Source organism: Indicator indicator, chromosome 14, assembly GCF_027791375.1.
Source record: "Indicator indicator isolate 239-I01 chromosome 14, UM_Iind_1.1, whole genome shotgun sequence".
NCBI lineage: Eukaryota > Metazoa > Chordata > Aves > Piciformes > Indicatoridae > Indicator > Indicator indicator.
The window spans coordinates 25,157,235-25,171,114 of record NC_072023.1 but is presented as its reverse complement, the minus strand read 5'-3'; the positions used below and the strand labels follow the sequence as shown (position 1 = coordinate 25,171,114).

The 13,880-nt window shown below is 47.5% G+C and overlaps 1 protein-coding gene across 2 annotated transcripts in view; it reads right to left on the bottom strand.

Moving 5' to 3' along the window:
* ERC1 (ELKS/RAB6-interacting/CAST family member 1) overlaps positions 1–13,880 on the bottom strand; it is a 351,929-nt gene that overhangs the window by 69,181 nt on the left and 268,868 nt on the right. For both annotated transcript variants that reach the window (XM_054386713.1, XM_054386714.1), the window contains one exon: positions 6,449–6,593. In XM_054386713.1, coding sequence (XP_054242688.1) covers positions 6,449–6,593 — 145 coding nt within the window. The remainder of the gene's footprint in view (positions 1–6,448; positions 6,594–13,880) is intronic.

Below are 13,880 nucleotides of genomic sequence, written 5' to 3'. Positions count from 1 at the left end.
GGGTGCAGGCTGACGTGCAGGGTGCATGCTGATGTGCAGGGTTCATGCTGATGTGCAGGGTGCAGGCTGACGTGCAGGGTGCAGGCTGACGTGCAGGGTTCATGCTGATGTGCAGGGTGCAGGCTGACGTGCAGGGTGCAGGCTGACGTGCAGGGTTCAGGCTGACGTGCAGGGTTCATGCTGATGTGCAGGGTGCAGGCTGACGTGCAGGGTGCAGGCTGACGTGCAGGGTGCAGGCTGATGTGCAGGGTTCATGCTGATGTGCAGGGTGCAGGCTGACGTGCAGGGTGCATGCTGATGTGCAGGGTTCATGCTGACGTGCAGGGTTCATGCTGATGTGCAGGGTTCATGCTGACGTGCAGGGTTCATGCTGATGTGCAGGGTTCATGCTGACGTGCAGGGTTCATGCTGATGTGCAGGGTTCATGCTGACGTGCAGGGTTCATGCTGATGTGCAGGGTGCAGGCTGACGTGCAGGGTGCAGGCTGACGTGCAGGGTTCATGCTGATGTGCAGGGTGCAGGCTGACGTGCAGGGTGCAGGCTGACGTGGGGCTGGCGCTCGCCCTGCCGCAGCTGCACTTGGTTAGACAGCCTCCAGCTCTGTCCTCTTGCATCGGACCCAGCCCCCTCTGCTCAACCAACCTCCCAACCACTGCTTCTCCTTCAACTACTCTCAAAGACAGAGCACTCTGGGAGGAAGTACATTGGGCCCACATTAGCTGGTGACCCTCGCCCTGCAGTTGGGCTGCCTGGATGATGATAGAGGAGCTCCCTCATGCAACCTGACAGCCAATATGAAACAGGCAGCTCCACTTACTGCAAAGCCTGCTCCATGCAGAGTGCCTCATTAGGAAATGGTCTCTATATTGAGGCACATTCCTGCAATTTAGAGCCTAGAAACTCTTAAATTAAAACAACATTGATGGCAGATCCTCTTTCTGAACTGTCTCTCTTCATCCAAAGCTTCATACACAGTACTTAAAGCACAAAAACGTCTTTGGCAGGACTCCTTCCCAGCAATGCCCTGCCCCATGTGAGTGACCAGGAACGTGACAGTGTTGGGAAGGAAGAGAGTCAGAGCAAGGAATAACTGCAGAGTCCTCCAGAATCTGTACAAAGCTTTACTTGAATCTATGTCTCTTCACCAGTATTTTAAAATAAATCAAAATCACCTGAAATTTTAGTATTTTATTATTATTATTTCAAGAAGTAAATTGAGGCTCATCAGTAGCATGAGCTTTTGGGTTGGGAGAGAGTTTTATCTTCCTACACCCAGAAAAAGGTCAACTAAGAGTGAGCCAGCCTGCTAACAGAGGCAGCTGTTGTAGCCACGCAGTAACCAGCACAAGCAGTGAGAAGGCATAATCTGAACCCTGCCACATGCAGACTATTGCAGCTCAGTCAGAAAACTGCCTTCCTAAAACTCTGTCAGAGGCTCTTTCCAGCTTGAATGAGGTTCAGCAATTGCTTCTCTGGTACCTACCACAGCCATGTATAACTCTCCACACATACCACCATCTTCTGATATTGCTCAGCATTTCTGTTTGCATCCTATGCACATGGAAAGAGGAATCCTGTAGTCAGCTGTGCCTGCCAGCCAGCTGGGAGAGCTGCTTCCTCACCACCTCACCATGCCTAAGCACTTCCTAGAAATGAGATGGACTACAACACCAAATACTGATGTAGGAGCTCAACAGCTCTGAAACAATGGTGAAGGCAGAAGGAAGGAATTACTGAGGTCAGGATCCCAGCTCTGAATCTGAAGGGCTGAACAAACTTTTTAGGCTCCAGAACTGCTTTTCAAAGCCTTCCAGAAGATCTTGATTAACTGTCATCGTTTGCCTCTCTCGAACAGCTGTGTTCAATACAGCTGCAAGTCTGAAATATTTTTCATTCACAATTTCTATTCTAAATTTAGGAATTACAGCTAAACTTTTAGGAAGTTCCTGAAATGCTATATAGTCCTGTGGAGGTGGCTAACACAACTGGATCTTTGTTTTCAAGATATAGAAGAGTTCATGTAGAGAAAGTTTAAACTGATGAAGCAGCACAGTTGTGCTGGAAAATACAAGGCTGGTGACCTGTAAGAACTGAAGAGGACCATGAGGTCCAACACAGATTATTTGCAAAGCATGCAGAAAAGTGAGATTCACAGAATCACAGAATGGTAGGGGTTGGAAGGGACCTCCAGAGATAGAATCATAGAATCATAGAATCAGTCAGGGTTGGAAGGGACCACAAGGATCATCTAGTTCCAATCTCCCTGCCATGGGCAGGGACACCTCACAGTAGATCAGGCTGGCCAGAGCCTCATCCAGCCTGGCCTTAAACACCTCTAGATCATCAAGTTCAACGCCCCCTGCCAAAGCAGGATCACCCAGGGCAAGTCACACAGGAACATATGCAGAGAAGGAGACTCCACAACCTTTCTGGGCAGCTTGCTCCAGTGCTCCATTACCCTCAGCATAAGGAAGTTTCTCCTCATGTTGAGGTGGAACCTCCTGTGTGCCAGCTTATACCCGAAGGACAGCAAAGCCTGATTTCCAGAGCAGGAGGAGTACCCATAGCTCCCACTTGCCTTTGGGAGAGCAGGAGATGCTGGCTGCAGCCCTGCAAACCCAGCCCTCGAGTCCCCATGTTGAGCACCCAGCCAGCAGCACATACTGCCCCAGGAGGCATAGTGATTCCCCATTTCCTTCAAGGCTGCACCTTAACCTTTCTGCCTTCTCCAGTGTATGTCACTCTTTGATCCATCCCTCAGACTATATCAGTAAAGAGGATCCTGCAAAATCTCATAGCCTTCTCTTCTGATCCATCTGCTATTCCTGGAGCTGTCACAGCTGTCATGATTTGAAATGATGCATAAAGAGTACATAGAAAAACTATTAGTACTGAAAAAAATAAATGCAATTTCAGATGCCCTGCAATTTACAGAGGTGGTGAATATTACTGTCCCATGATAAGTAACTTTGAGGAGCTTTGCTTTCAATGTGTTGAAATCTGCACACAAAAAGGGATAAAAGATGATAAAAAAATGTAGGATAGAGTTTAGGGCAGATGTGTCAAACCTCTGTTAAGTCAAACATTTATCAGGTATGGTTTAAATATAGTTTAGAATGTTTATATATAAACTTATATTCTGCCTTGGGCATTAGTGATGCACCGGAGAATGTCTTGCAGCCACACTATCTGTGACCTTTTATTTGTACTTCCACTATTTACATAGAGCTTGCATTTATACTGCTCACAGCACAGATGTGGTGAGGAGTTTACTGTCTGCTTTATTCATATGTATTTTGTTAGATGGCAGACTGAGGGAGCTGAGGGCTCTGTAGCTTGGAGAGGAAGAGCTTGAGAGGTGACCTCATTCCTGTTGATAAAGATGTGCAGGGGGAGTGCCCAGAGGCTGGAGCCAGGCTCTGCTGGGTGATGCCCAATGCCAGCACAAGGGGCAGTGGTGGAAGCTGAGGCATAGGAAGTTCCATGGAAATAGGAGGAAAAGTTTTTTCCCTGTAAGGGTGACAGAACCCTGGAAGAGGCTGCCCAGGGGGGTTGTGGAGTCTCCCTCTCTGGAGATATTCAAACCCCACCTGGCTGTGTTCCTGTGTGACCTGCTCTAGGTGCTCCTGTTCTGGCAGGGGGGTTGGACTGGATGAGCTTTGGAGGTCCCTTCCAGCCCCTAACATTCTGTGATTCTGCGATTCTTTAAACAATGACAACTCCTTACAGCTGATTGCAGTTCCTGGAACCAGAAACTTCAAAGGCATTTGGATATTCCAGTGAATTTTTCTGTGAACAGGGCTGTTTCTCCAAAATCAGCTCAGAATTGATTTAACTTCACAGCAAGTACAATTTCAAATTAATCTCCTTTGCAATTTTAGGGGTTTTTTTGGGAAATCAAACATCCTACACCTACACGGAGTCATCATAGAATCACAGAAGGGCCTTGGCTGGAAAAGACCTCAGAGATCATCTAATCCAACCTCCTGCCATGGTCATGGACACCTCTCAACTAGCCCAGGTTACTCAAGGCCCCGTCCAGCCTGGTCTTGAATATCTCCAGGGAGATTTTGCCAGCCTCATAGTGAAGAATTTCTTCCTAAGATCCAATCTAAACCTATTCTCCCTCAATTGAAATCCATTTCCCCTGGTCCTATGGGTGTGCACTCTTGTAAAAAGTTCCTCTGCAGCCTTCCTGTAGGATCTCTTCAGCTATTGGAAGGTCCCCCTGGAGTCTTCTCCTCTCCACACTGAACAATCCCAGCTCCCTCAGCCTGTCCTCATAGCAGAGGTGTTTCAGCCCCTGGATCATCTTTGTGGCCCTCCTCTGGACTTGTTCCAACAGATCTATGTCCCTCTTATGATAGGAACACCAGAACTGGATGCAGTATTGGAGGTGGGGTGTCAGAAGAGCAGAGTAAAGGGGGACAATCCCCTCTCTTGGTCTGCTGGCCACACTCCTCCTGCTGCAGAAAAGCACTCAGAATGGGCACCCTTGAGGGAAATGGCCATGTCTGTGCAGGAACAGTGTGAGACTAACCAGCACTGAAAAAACAGTGATATGAACTACAACAATATTAAGAAAGTCACTTAATTGAAACCTAAGTCCTTGCAGGTAATCACAGCCTCAATACTACACCCACAGGTACATGTGGTGACCACTTCTGAATCCTGTTCTGGTAGAAGGTCATCTGTCTGACAAGTGAAAGAGTTGAAAAATTCTGTTCCTTGCTTTTTTGAAGCTGGTTTAACAATGAAAATTACTGTTCCTAAATGAAACCTTCAATAATTGTTATCTTCAAAGTACATGGCCAGTAACCTGCTGGTGTTGCCTACGGAAGAAGCAGAGGAATCTCTTCTCATATAGCAGACCTGGTTTGGTCTTCCTGCCTGACAGCAACAAAAATCATCTGGCTGACAGATGAAATGCTGCACATAAAACCTTATGAAGATGGAAATGGTGGCACTGAAGAAACTGATACAGGATTGGCAGCAGCTTATGTGCTGTTAGAGGGAATGTGGGAAGGGAATAACTCAGGAAACCCCACCAGAAGTGCTGAAGTGCAAAATCTACACAGATTTTTCAGATCCTAAATCTTGTATTGCCAGGGATGCCTTTTGCTGCCTCTGTGTTTTGCTGCCAATGTATTTTTCACATTGCATTCAATACTGAAATGCAATATGATCTACTTGGATAGACACACACACTTTGCCTGAGTGTTATGCCCACACAAAAATACCTTAGAAATGGGAGAGGCCAGAAATAGGAAAGGACCAATCTCCTCACAGGCACCAGACCTCCCAGATTCCCCTCTAGTAGCTGGCATTCCCCTATGGTGCTCTTGTCACAGCTTAGAAATCACAGCAGAGACTGTGTGGTGTAACACAAACATATTTGAGCTTTACAGCAGGGAGAATTTCCTTCTGGGTATGCTTCTTTCCCAACAAGGCAACTACCCGCTACCAAGAGAATAATCACCACATTTCCATGAGTCTGTGGTTCACAGAATCACAGAATGGTCTGGGTTGGAAGGGACCTCCAAAGCTCATCCAGTCCAACCCCTCTGCAGTCAGCAGGGACATCCTCAACTAGATCAGGTTGCCCAGAGCCCTGTCCAGCCTCACCTTCAATATCTCCAGTGATGGGGGCCCAGCCACCTCCCTGGGCAACCTGTGCCAGTGTTCCACCACCCTCATAGTAAAGGACTTGTTCCTCACATCCAATCTCAATCTGCTCTGCTCTAGTTTGAAGCCGTTGTCCCTCGTCCTGTCCCTGCAGGCCTTTGCAAACAGTCTCTCTGCAGCCTTCTTGGAGCCCCCTTCAGGTACTGGAAGGTTGCTATCAGGTCTGCCTGGAGCCTTCTTTTCTGCAGGCTGAACACCCCTAGCTCCCTCAGCCTGTCCTCTTAGCAGAGCTGCTCCAACCCTCTGAGCATTTTTTTGTGGCCCTCCTCTGGACCTGCTCCATCAGGTCCATGTCCTTCCTGTACTGAGGACTCCAGAGTTGGATGCAGTACTCCAGGTGAGGTCTCACCAGAACAGAGCAGAGCAGAGCAGAGCAGACAGACAGGATTCCCTCCCTCTCTCTCTGGCCATGCTGCTTTGGATGCAGCCCAGGCTGTGATTTGCCTTCTGGGCTACAAGCTCACACTGATTGTGCCTGCAGAAGACAATAACCAATATCCTCCTCATCACTGCCAGTCTCCTGTGCCTTCTGTGACGTATTTTACTACCCAGGCAGTGAAACAAAGCAACTTCCCTCAACACTGTGACTTTCTTCCCCACCATGTTTTACAGGCTTCACGGCTGGCAGCTATCTTTAAATCATCATTTGTACACTTTCTACCCTGCCATACAACAGGATTATACAGGATTAGTTCCATAAATGAAGACAATCATCTCACACCAAATGATTAACCAGCTTCTTTCCCAGCCCTCCTCTACCCACCTGCTGCTTGAGCTGCTGCACGAGACGATCCTTCTCTCGCTTCAGCGCAGCCACTTCATCTTGGGTCTTCTTCTTAGAGGATGAAAGTTCCAGTAGAGCAATATTGGCATCTTTTTCACTAATGGCAGCTAGAAGAGCTTCTTGTCTGAAAAAAGCACATGTAGATACACATATAAATACATTAAATACGTTACTGTCCTGAAGGATTAGAGGAAACATGGAGAAAGAACTGAAGACACCATAACTGCAACTGCAAAGAGTGGCAGCAGGTCCTTTTGTCAGGGTCTTGTGTCTGTTGGTGAAGCAGGAAACCAAGACCCTAAATGACTCTGCTGATACCAACTTACTGCTTAGGGGATAAACAAAAGACACATAATAATATGTTATTAGTTTGCACTCAGCTTCTCAGGTTTTAATCCTCACCATTTATTACTACTTTGGCTGAACATTTTCATTCTTTACAGTGTCCTACAGGGACTTTTTAGGATGTCAGGTGGGGTGTCACCTTTTCAAGGTGATAGGACTGGGGGGAATGGAGCAAAACTAGAAATAGTTAGATTCAGATTGGATGTTAGGAAAAAGTTCTTCCCCATGAGGGTGGTGAGACACTGGAACAGGTTGCCCAGGGAGGTGGTGGAAGCCTCATCCCTGGAGGTTTTTGCAGCCAGGCTGGATGTGGCTGTGAGCAACCTGCTGTGGTGTGAGGTGTCCATGGCCATGGCAGGGAGGTTGGAACTGGATGGTCCTGGAGGTCCCTTCCAACCATGACATTTCTGTAATTGTGTGTGTCAAGTTTTGCCAAGGTAATGGGTGAAAATTGACTCAGTTTAGGTGAGAAGAGAGTGACTGAGGTATGGCCTGGCTTCTTTATGATCTTGGGTGACTGAGCTCTCAGAAATGTTTATGCCAGTGAAAATTAAAACCTCTATCACTGCACAGCAGAAGAAACTAGAGCATTAAGAAACCTTCTAAGGTGTGATCTCTGTTCATCCCCTCAGTCACTTCAATGATTACTAGAGTTTTGCTGAAGCTACCCACACACATTTCACCACTATCAGAACCACTTTCCCTAGAGGGAAAGGCTGATGAGGAGAGGCTGAGGGAGCTGGGGGTGTTCAGCCTGCAGAAGAGGAGCCTCAGGGGGGACCTTATCACACTCTACAAGTACCTGAAGGGAAGTTGTAGTCAGGTGGGGGTCAGGCTCTGCTCCCAGGCACCTTGTGACAAGAGGAGAGGGCATGGCCTGAAGCTGTGCCAGGGCAGGTTTAGGGTGGATGTTAGGAAGCACTTCCTGATGGCAAAGGGAATTAGAGACTGGCATGGACTGCCCAGGGAGGTGGTGGAGTCGCTGTCCCTGGAGGTGTTTAAAGCAAGCTTGGATGTGGCACTCAGTGCCATGGTCTGGTTGATGTGGTGGTGTTGGGTCACAGGCTGGGCTGGATGAGCTCAGAGCTCTATTCCAGCCTCAATAACTCTCTGATTCTGTGATTTCCAGAGCAGAATTGCTCACCACCTGCCTGCAGAATGGACTTACACCCTGGACTTTCTCTGGGTGGAATTCCTCTCGGGGTTTACACAGATGTTTCCTGTACAGGCTTGCTTTAAGTAGCAGCATATAAAAAATCTCACAGAATCCAGTTCAGAGAGCACATGGATCCTGCCTGGAGCACACCTAGAAAAACAAGTACCTTACATTTCTCTTTGTCTTTCGAGATAATATAGAAACCACAGTCAAGAAATGTTTTTAGGCACTGTAGAGGAACCCAAAGATATTCTACATACATTTATGTTATGAAGAAATATGAATATTCTCATGACTTAATGGAGACAAAGAGAGGAAGAGACAAAAAGACACATCAGATTCGTAGTGGCAGTGTCAAGACTGCAGGTTTGGGAACAACCAAGAAACGGACACACTGCTATCACCACTTGGTTTCTGCTGCTTTTGCTGTATGGAAAACTATTTGATTTTGGATGGCTGCCTGAAAAATGAAAAATAGCAATGGAGTGAAGTGACAGAACATGATCCATGACCTCTGCTTTCTTCAAGCTATCAGTATCCTGGGAAAGACAGGCTGTCTTGGAGCTCTGGGCATTTTCACTTTCTTTTTGAGTAATCTCTTTTGATTCTAAAGAAACACTGATTCTTTGCATAGTAAACCCAGAATGCTCATTCCTGATTTGGGACTAGGGCCAAGAATATCTCTGTAACAGTATCTGAAGAGTCATTATTCTGCTATGGAAATTGGAGGTGCCTCAAACAGCATGTAAAGCATACCTTGTGCACTCAAAGCCTTTGCTGCCCATCTCTACTTCTTCAGTAAAAACTCCAGGACCAGGACAAGGAGATAGGGATAGCAGCTTATTACTTATCTTCTCCTGAATAATCTTTGCTATAATGCCTTAGAAAAAAAACATCCCATAGGGGAAAACCTCGGTGCTCTGAACCTGGGGGTGCTGGTCAAGAAGCATGGTGGATGGGAAGGTCATGTGAGCTGCCAGTGTAGACTTGCAGCCCAGAAAAACAACTGTATGCTGGGCTGCAACAAGAGAAGTGTGGCCAGCAGGGCCAGGGAGGGGATTCTCCCCCTCTGCTCCACTCTGCTGAGACCACACCTGGAGCTCTGTGTCCAGTCCTGGAGCCTCTATTACAGGCAAGATCTGGAGGTGCTGGAAGGTGTCCAGAGAAGGGCCATGAGGATGAGCAGAGGGCTGGAGCTGCTCTGCTCTGGAGACAGGCTGAGAGAGTTGGGGTTGTGCAGGCTGGAGAAGAGAAGGCTCTGAGGAGACCTTCTTGTGCCTTCCAGTACCTGAAGGGAGCTACAAGAAAGCTGGGGAGGGACTTTTGAGGGTGTCAGGGAGTGATAGGACTAGGGGGAGTGGATCCAAGCTAGAGGAGGGGAGATTCAGATTGGATGTTAGGAAGAAGTTGTTCCCCATGAGGCTGGTGAGACACTGGCACAGGTTGCCCAGGGAGGTGGTGGAAGCCTCATCCCTGGAGGTTTTTGCAGCCAGGCTGGATGTGGCTGTGAGCAACCTGCTCTAGTGTGAGGTGTCCATGGCCATGGCAGAGGGGGATGATCCTTGAGGCCCCTTCCAACCCTGACAATTCTGTGATTCTGTGAAAGGCACTATGACTTCCTGACTGTTTTCTGGATCTGAAACAAGGTGCAGTTTGAACGAAAGTAAGAAAAATGTCCTGTGCCATTATATGTGCATCGCAGCTGCATGTTTTAGTTCTGTGCAGAGAGGTTCACCCGGGTGGAGTGCAGGTGCACTGCCAGCCCTGCTGACAGGAGATGTTTGTCATGGCCTACTACTGTTCTCAACACAGCTTGCAACTGCTGATTCCAAAAGACCACAAAAAGCAAATACCACTGAGCCAAAGGCAAGGTCTGTGATTGAAGAGCACTACAAAACTGAGTTGCTCCTCTTCTCATGAGCTGTTTCCCTCAGGGAGACCAGAAGGATGTGATGTAAGAGAGGTGAGGTGGCAAGAGGAGAAAATGGGTTGCTGTGTGAATGGTGCCAGCAGGTGAACAAACCTGTCAGGAGTGCTGCAGGCAGGCACAGAGGCTCAGCTTCAGCTAAGTCAGTGGCACGGGCTTAGCTTCCTCAGCAAATTGAGTCTTCAGTTATTCATATCATAGGTCCTGGAATGTTTTAACTAGCAGGCAGAGCATGTACTGGCTGCACAAGCCAGGCTGGCTGATCTTCATGCCAGAGCCACGGCATGAACAGCTCACTGAAGTTAGCTTGGCCATTTGAGAATGACACAGCAGGAGCTGGGCAACAGCAGCTCAGCAGCAGGGAGCTGCCTATTTATCTCTCCCCTTGGGCAGGTTCTGTAGCCTAAATTGAGCTGTGCAGCAGCTCACAAGAGGTAAGCAGACTTCAAACAGACTGAATATTAGAAGGGAAACCTGAAATGGCAATAAGTGTGGAAAACCTACCCAAAAGAGGTTTAGGATTAACTCTGAATGGGACAAAAAAGAGGAGAAGGTGTTTTGTTTTTTTCTTCCATTCAGTCTGCAGTTCAGCTGAGACTGAGAGTTCTTACGGCAGATGCCAAGAGCCCAGTGATAATGAACAACTCCAGTTCTGAAATATTGACAGAGCTAGAGGACTCAAATGTCTTATGGAAGGCAGTGATGACTGCAAAGCTGGGAAGCCATGAAGATTGCCATAAGTGAATTATTCTGATGCCAAGCATCATGAGTCTATAAAGCACTCCTCCTAAGGCTGTCCTGTGGCATTTCCTGACTGCCCTAATAAACGTTTTTATCAAAATACACCAAAGAATGGAGTAAAAAGGCACATCTCCTTCAGACACTGAATGAAAATGTCTGATTTGGGGAATATGACTGGGGAGGATGGCAGCAGTTTGAACTGCAGCTTGGTTTTCAGCACAGGCCTTGAATCAAGGCAAAGCTTTAAGACTGCCCCTCAAACACAGAAAGGCTTTTCTGTACTGGAAGCTGTACTACAACATCTTACTAATACTACAAACTGTCACAGTAGAAGACACCCAGCAAAGCAGCATTTTCTAAACCATTCTGTAGCATGGAAGAAGGGCCTTAAAGAACTGTAGAGCACTTTGAACAGGATGTTTCTGAGGGAATGCCTCAGCTGCACTGACTTTAGTGCAAACAGCAGGTGCTAGCTTCTCATACAAATGCTTAGAGGCCATAGTAAAAGACACACATAGCATAGATGAGACTTCTTGTTGGGGCATGGGTGAGGATAAATAGGTGATCTGGTAGTCTGAGGGACCAAGTATTTGAATGAACCTACTCTACCTTGTGAGCCCCACCTGCAATATTGCACCCAGTTCTGAGCTCCCCAGTTCAAGGGGGACAGGGATCTGCTGCAGAGAGTCCAGCTCATATAGATTCAGTTACCAAGTCCCATTAGCACCAAAAGATTCCAGTGTGCAGTGCACTGAGTCTCCCTGGAGTCCTGCAGAAACCAGCTTTGTTTCATTCCTCTTTTTCCTCTCTGGCGAACCACAGCTAAAAATGTTTTAGCTGCCAGGGTAGCCAAGTTTGTACTCTGGCTTACAAACAGTAACAGAACCAAGATATGGTCTAAGTGGTTCTCTACAGGAGACTATGCAATGCCTTTACAGCTCCCTTCTAGTAAAAGAGAGGAATCCCTTTGGTAAATCGCCACAGAAACTGAATTTTAAAAGGCAGCTTCATCCTTTGCACCATCCTTAGGGTCCTAACGTGGGAATACTTATCAGCTGTATAGTGAGAAAGAATAATGGGCTGCACACAGTGCTGAATTAATGATGCTTCAAAACACAAGCCCTATACATATTCATTAAAAGAAGCTGTTTATATATGTCAGAGAGAACACAAATTCCATATAGAAATGGTACAAATGCATTGCCTTAAACAATTTGATTTGAAGAGACTTCTTCCTATGTGGAGATGTCTTCCTATGTAGACTTCAAGAGATTTCTTCCTATGTCTTGAAAGTATGAGTGAGATAAAGAGAAAAGCAATATTGGGATCATCACCAGCTTTTATTTTAATGTCACCAAGGAGCTGGGATAATTCCTTCAGGCCTAGTTTCATCAGAGGGACTGAATCTGTTTTCTTTCCAACTGGCACTAAACTACAACACTTATGGGTCTGCCACAAGCTAGCCATCCAGGCAGCTCCCTCAAGAGACTGTTGCTCTCTCCCCTGTGAGGGGTGGCTGTCACAGTTTTCAAGCAAACTGTAATTATGGCTGCAATTAAGCCTTTAGTACAGAAGGCTTCATCCTGGAAAGGTGCTGCAGTTTCATTAAGTATTCATCCATGCCTGGGCATCTGTATCAGTTGCCACAGAAGGCAAGAGCTGCTTCTTGCTTCAGTCATCTGACTTTTGTCTCCTGCATTTACTAAAAGCCTACAGAAAATGCTGATGAAGCTTTCATTGCCTCTCTATGGCAGGCATTTGCAAGGCTCACCATGGTGAATCACCATGACAATCAGAGCTGCAGCATTTGCACGGGAACTGAAAAAACCCTCCCCTGAGGTGACAGCAACAGCAGGCAAGGAGACCCAGAACAAGCATTGTAGCACTATGACAGCCAGGCAGGCACTTCACAGCTCAGGAGAAAACCCTGTTGGGACACAGTCATGTCACAGGGCTGGGGGGTGACAGTGTTTGGGTGGGGCAGACTTGACAAACCCTCACAAAGCATTCAGGAATGCAACACACCAAACAGCTGACTTGATGGGACAGACTCCCTGCTGCTAGCACCACTCTTCATAAACTGATCAACACATCTCACAGAATCACAGAATGCTGGAGGTTGGAAGGGACCTCCAGAGGTCATCCAGTCCAACCCCCCTGCCAAAGCAGGATCACCCAGCGCAGTCTGCACAGGAATGCATCCAGGTGGGGTTGGAAAGTCTCCAGAGAAGGAGACTCCACAACCTCTCTGGGCAGCCTCTTTCAGGGCTCTGTCACCCTCACTGTAAAGAAGTTTCTCCTCATGTTGAGCTGAAACTTTTTGTGTTCCAGTTTGTATCCATTGGTCCTTGTCTTATTACTGCCCCCCCCAACTGACCCCCACCCCTCAACTGTTGACAGACATTGATCAGATCCCCTCTCTGCTCATCTGCAGGCATAGTTCCAAACTCAGTGTTTTTTTCTTTTCTGTCTGGTTATAGAAGATTTGAAAATGAAGGAACTTGTGCTGCTCTGAAGCATGTGGAGAGCAAATCCCTGTTGCTAACATCCTGAGACTAACAGCCACCACTCTGTCCATGTGGTCACTGAACCAGCATCCACAACCACTCTGGGCAACCTATTCCAGAGTCTCACCACTCTTGTACTGAAGAACTTTTTCCTCCAATCCAGCCTAACCCTGCTCTTCCTCAGCTTCAAACCATTCCTGTTGCTAGACACCTGTTGCTAGACACCCTCATGAATGTCCCTCTCCAGTTTTTCTGTAGGATCCCTTCAGGTATTGGAAGGCAGCTCCAAGGTGCCCTTGGAGTCTTTTCTTCTCCAGGCTGAACAACCCCAGCTCCTGCAGCCTGTCCTCATAGCAGAGGTGCTCCAGGCCTTGGTTCACCCTTGTGGCCCTCCTCTGGACTCACTCCAACAGTTCCATGTCCTTCTTACAATGGGGACATCAGTACTGGATGCAGTATTCAAGGTGGGATCTCACAAGAGCAGATTAAAGGGGAAGAACCACCTCTTTTGACCTGCTGGCCACACTCCCCTGGGTGCAGCCAAGGACCCAATTTGCATTCTGGGCTGCATGAGGGCACTGTTGGCTCATGGGGAGCTTCTCATCAATCAACACCCCCAAGTCTTTTCATTCAGGGCTACTCTTGACCCACTCTGCAACCAGTCTCTATTTGTGTCTGGGACTGCCCCAACCCAGAACCCAGAATCAAGAATCAACCAGGTTGGAAAAGACCTCA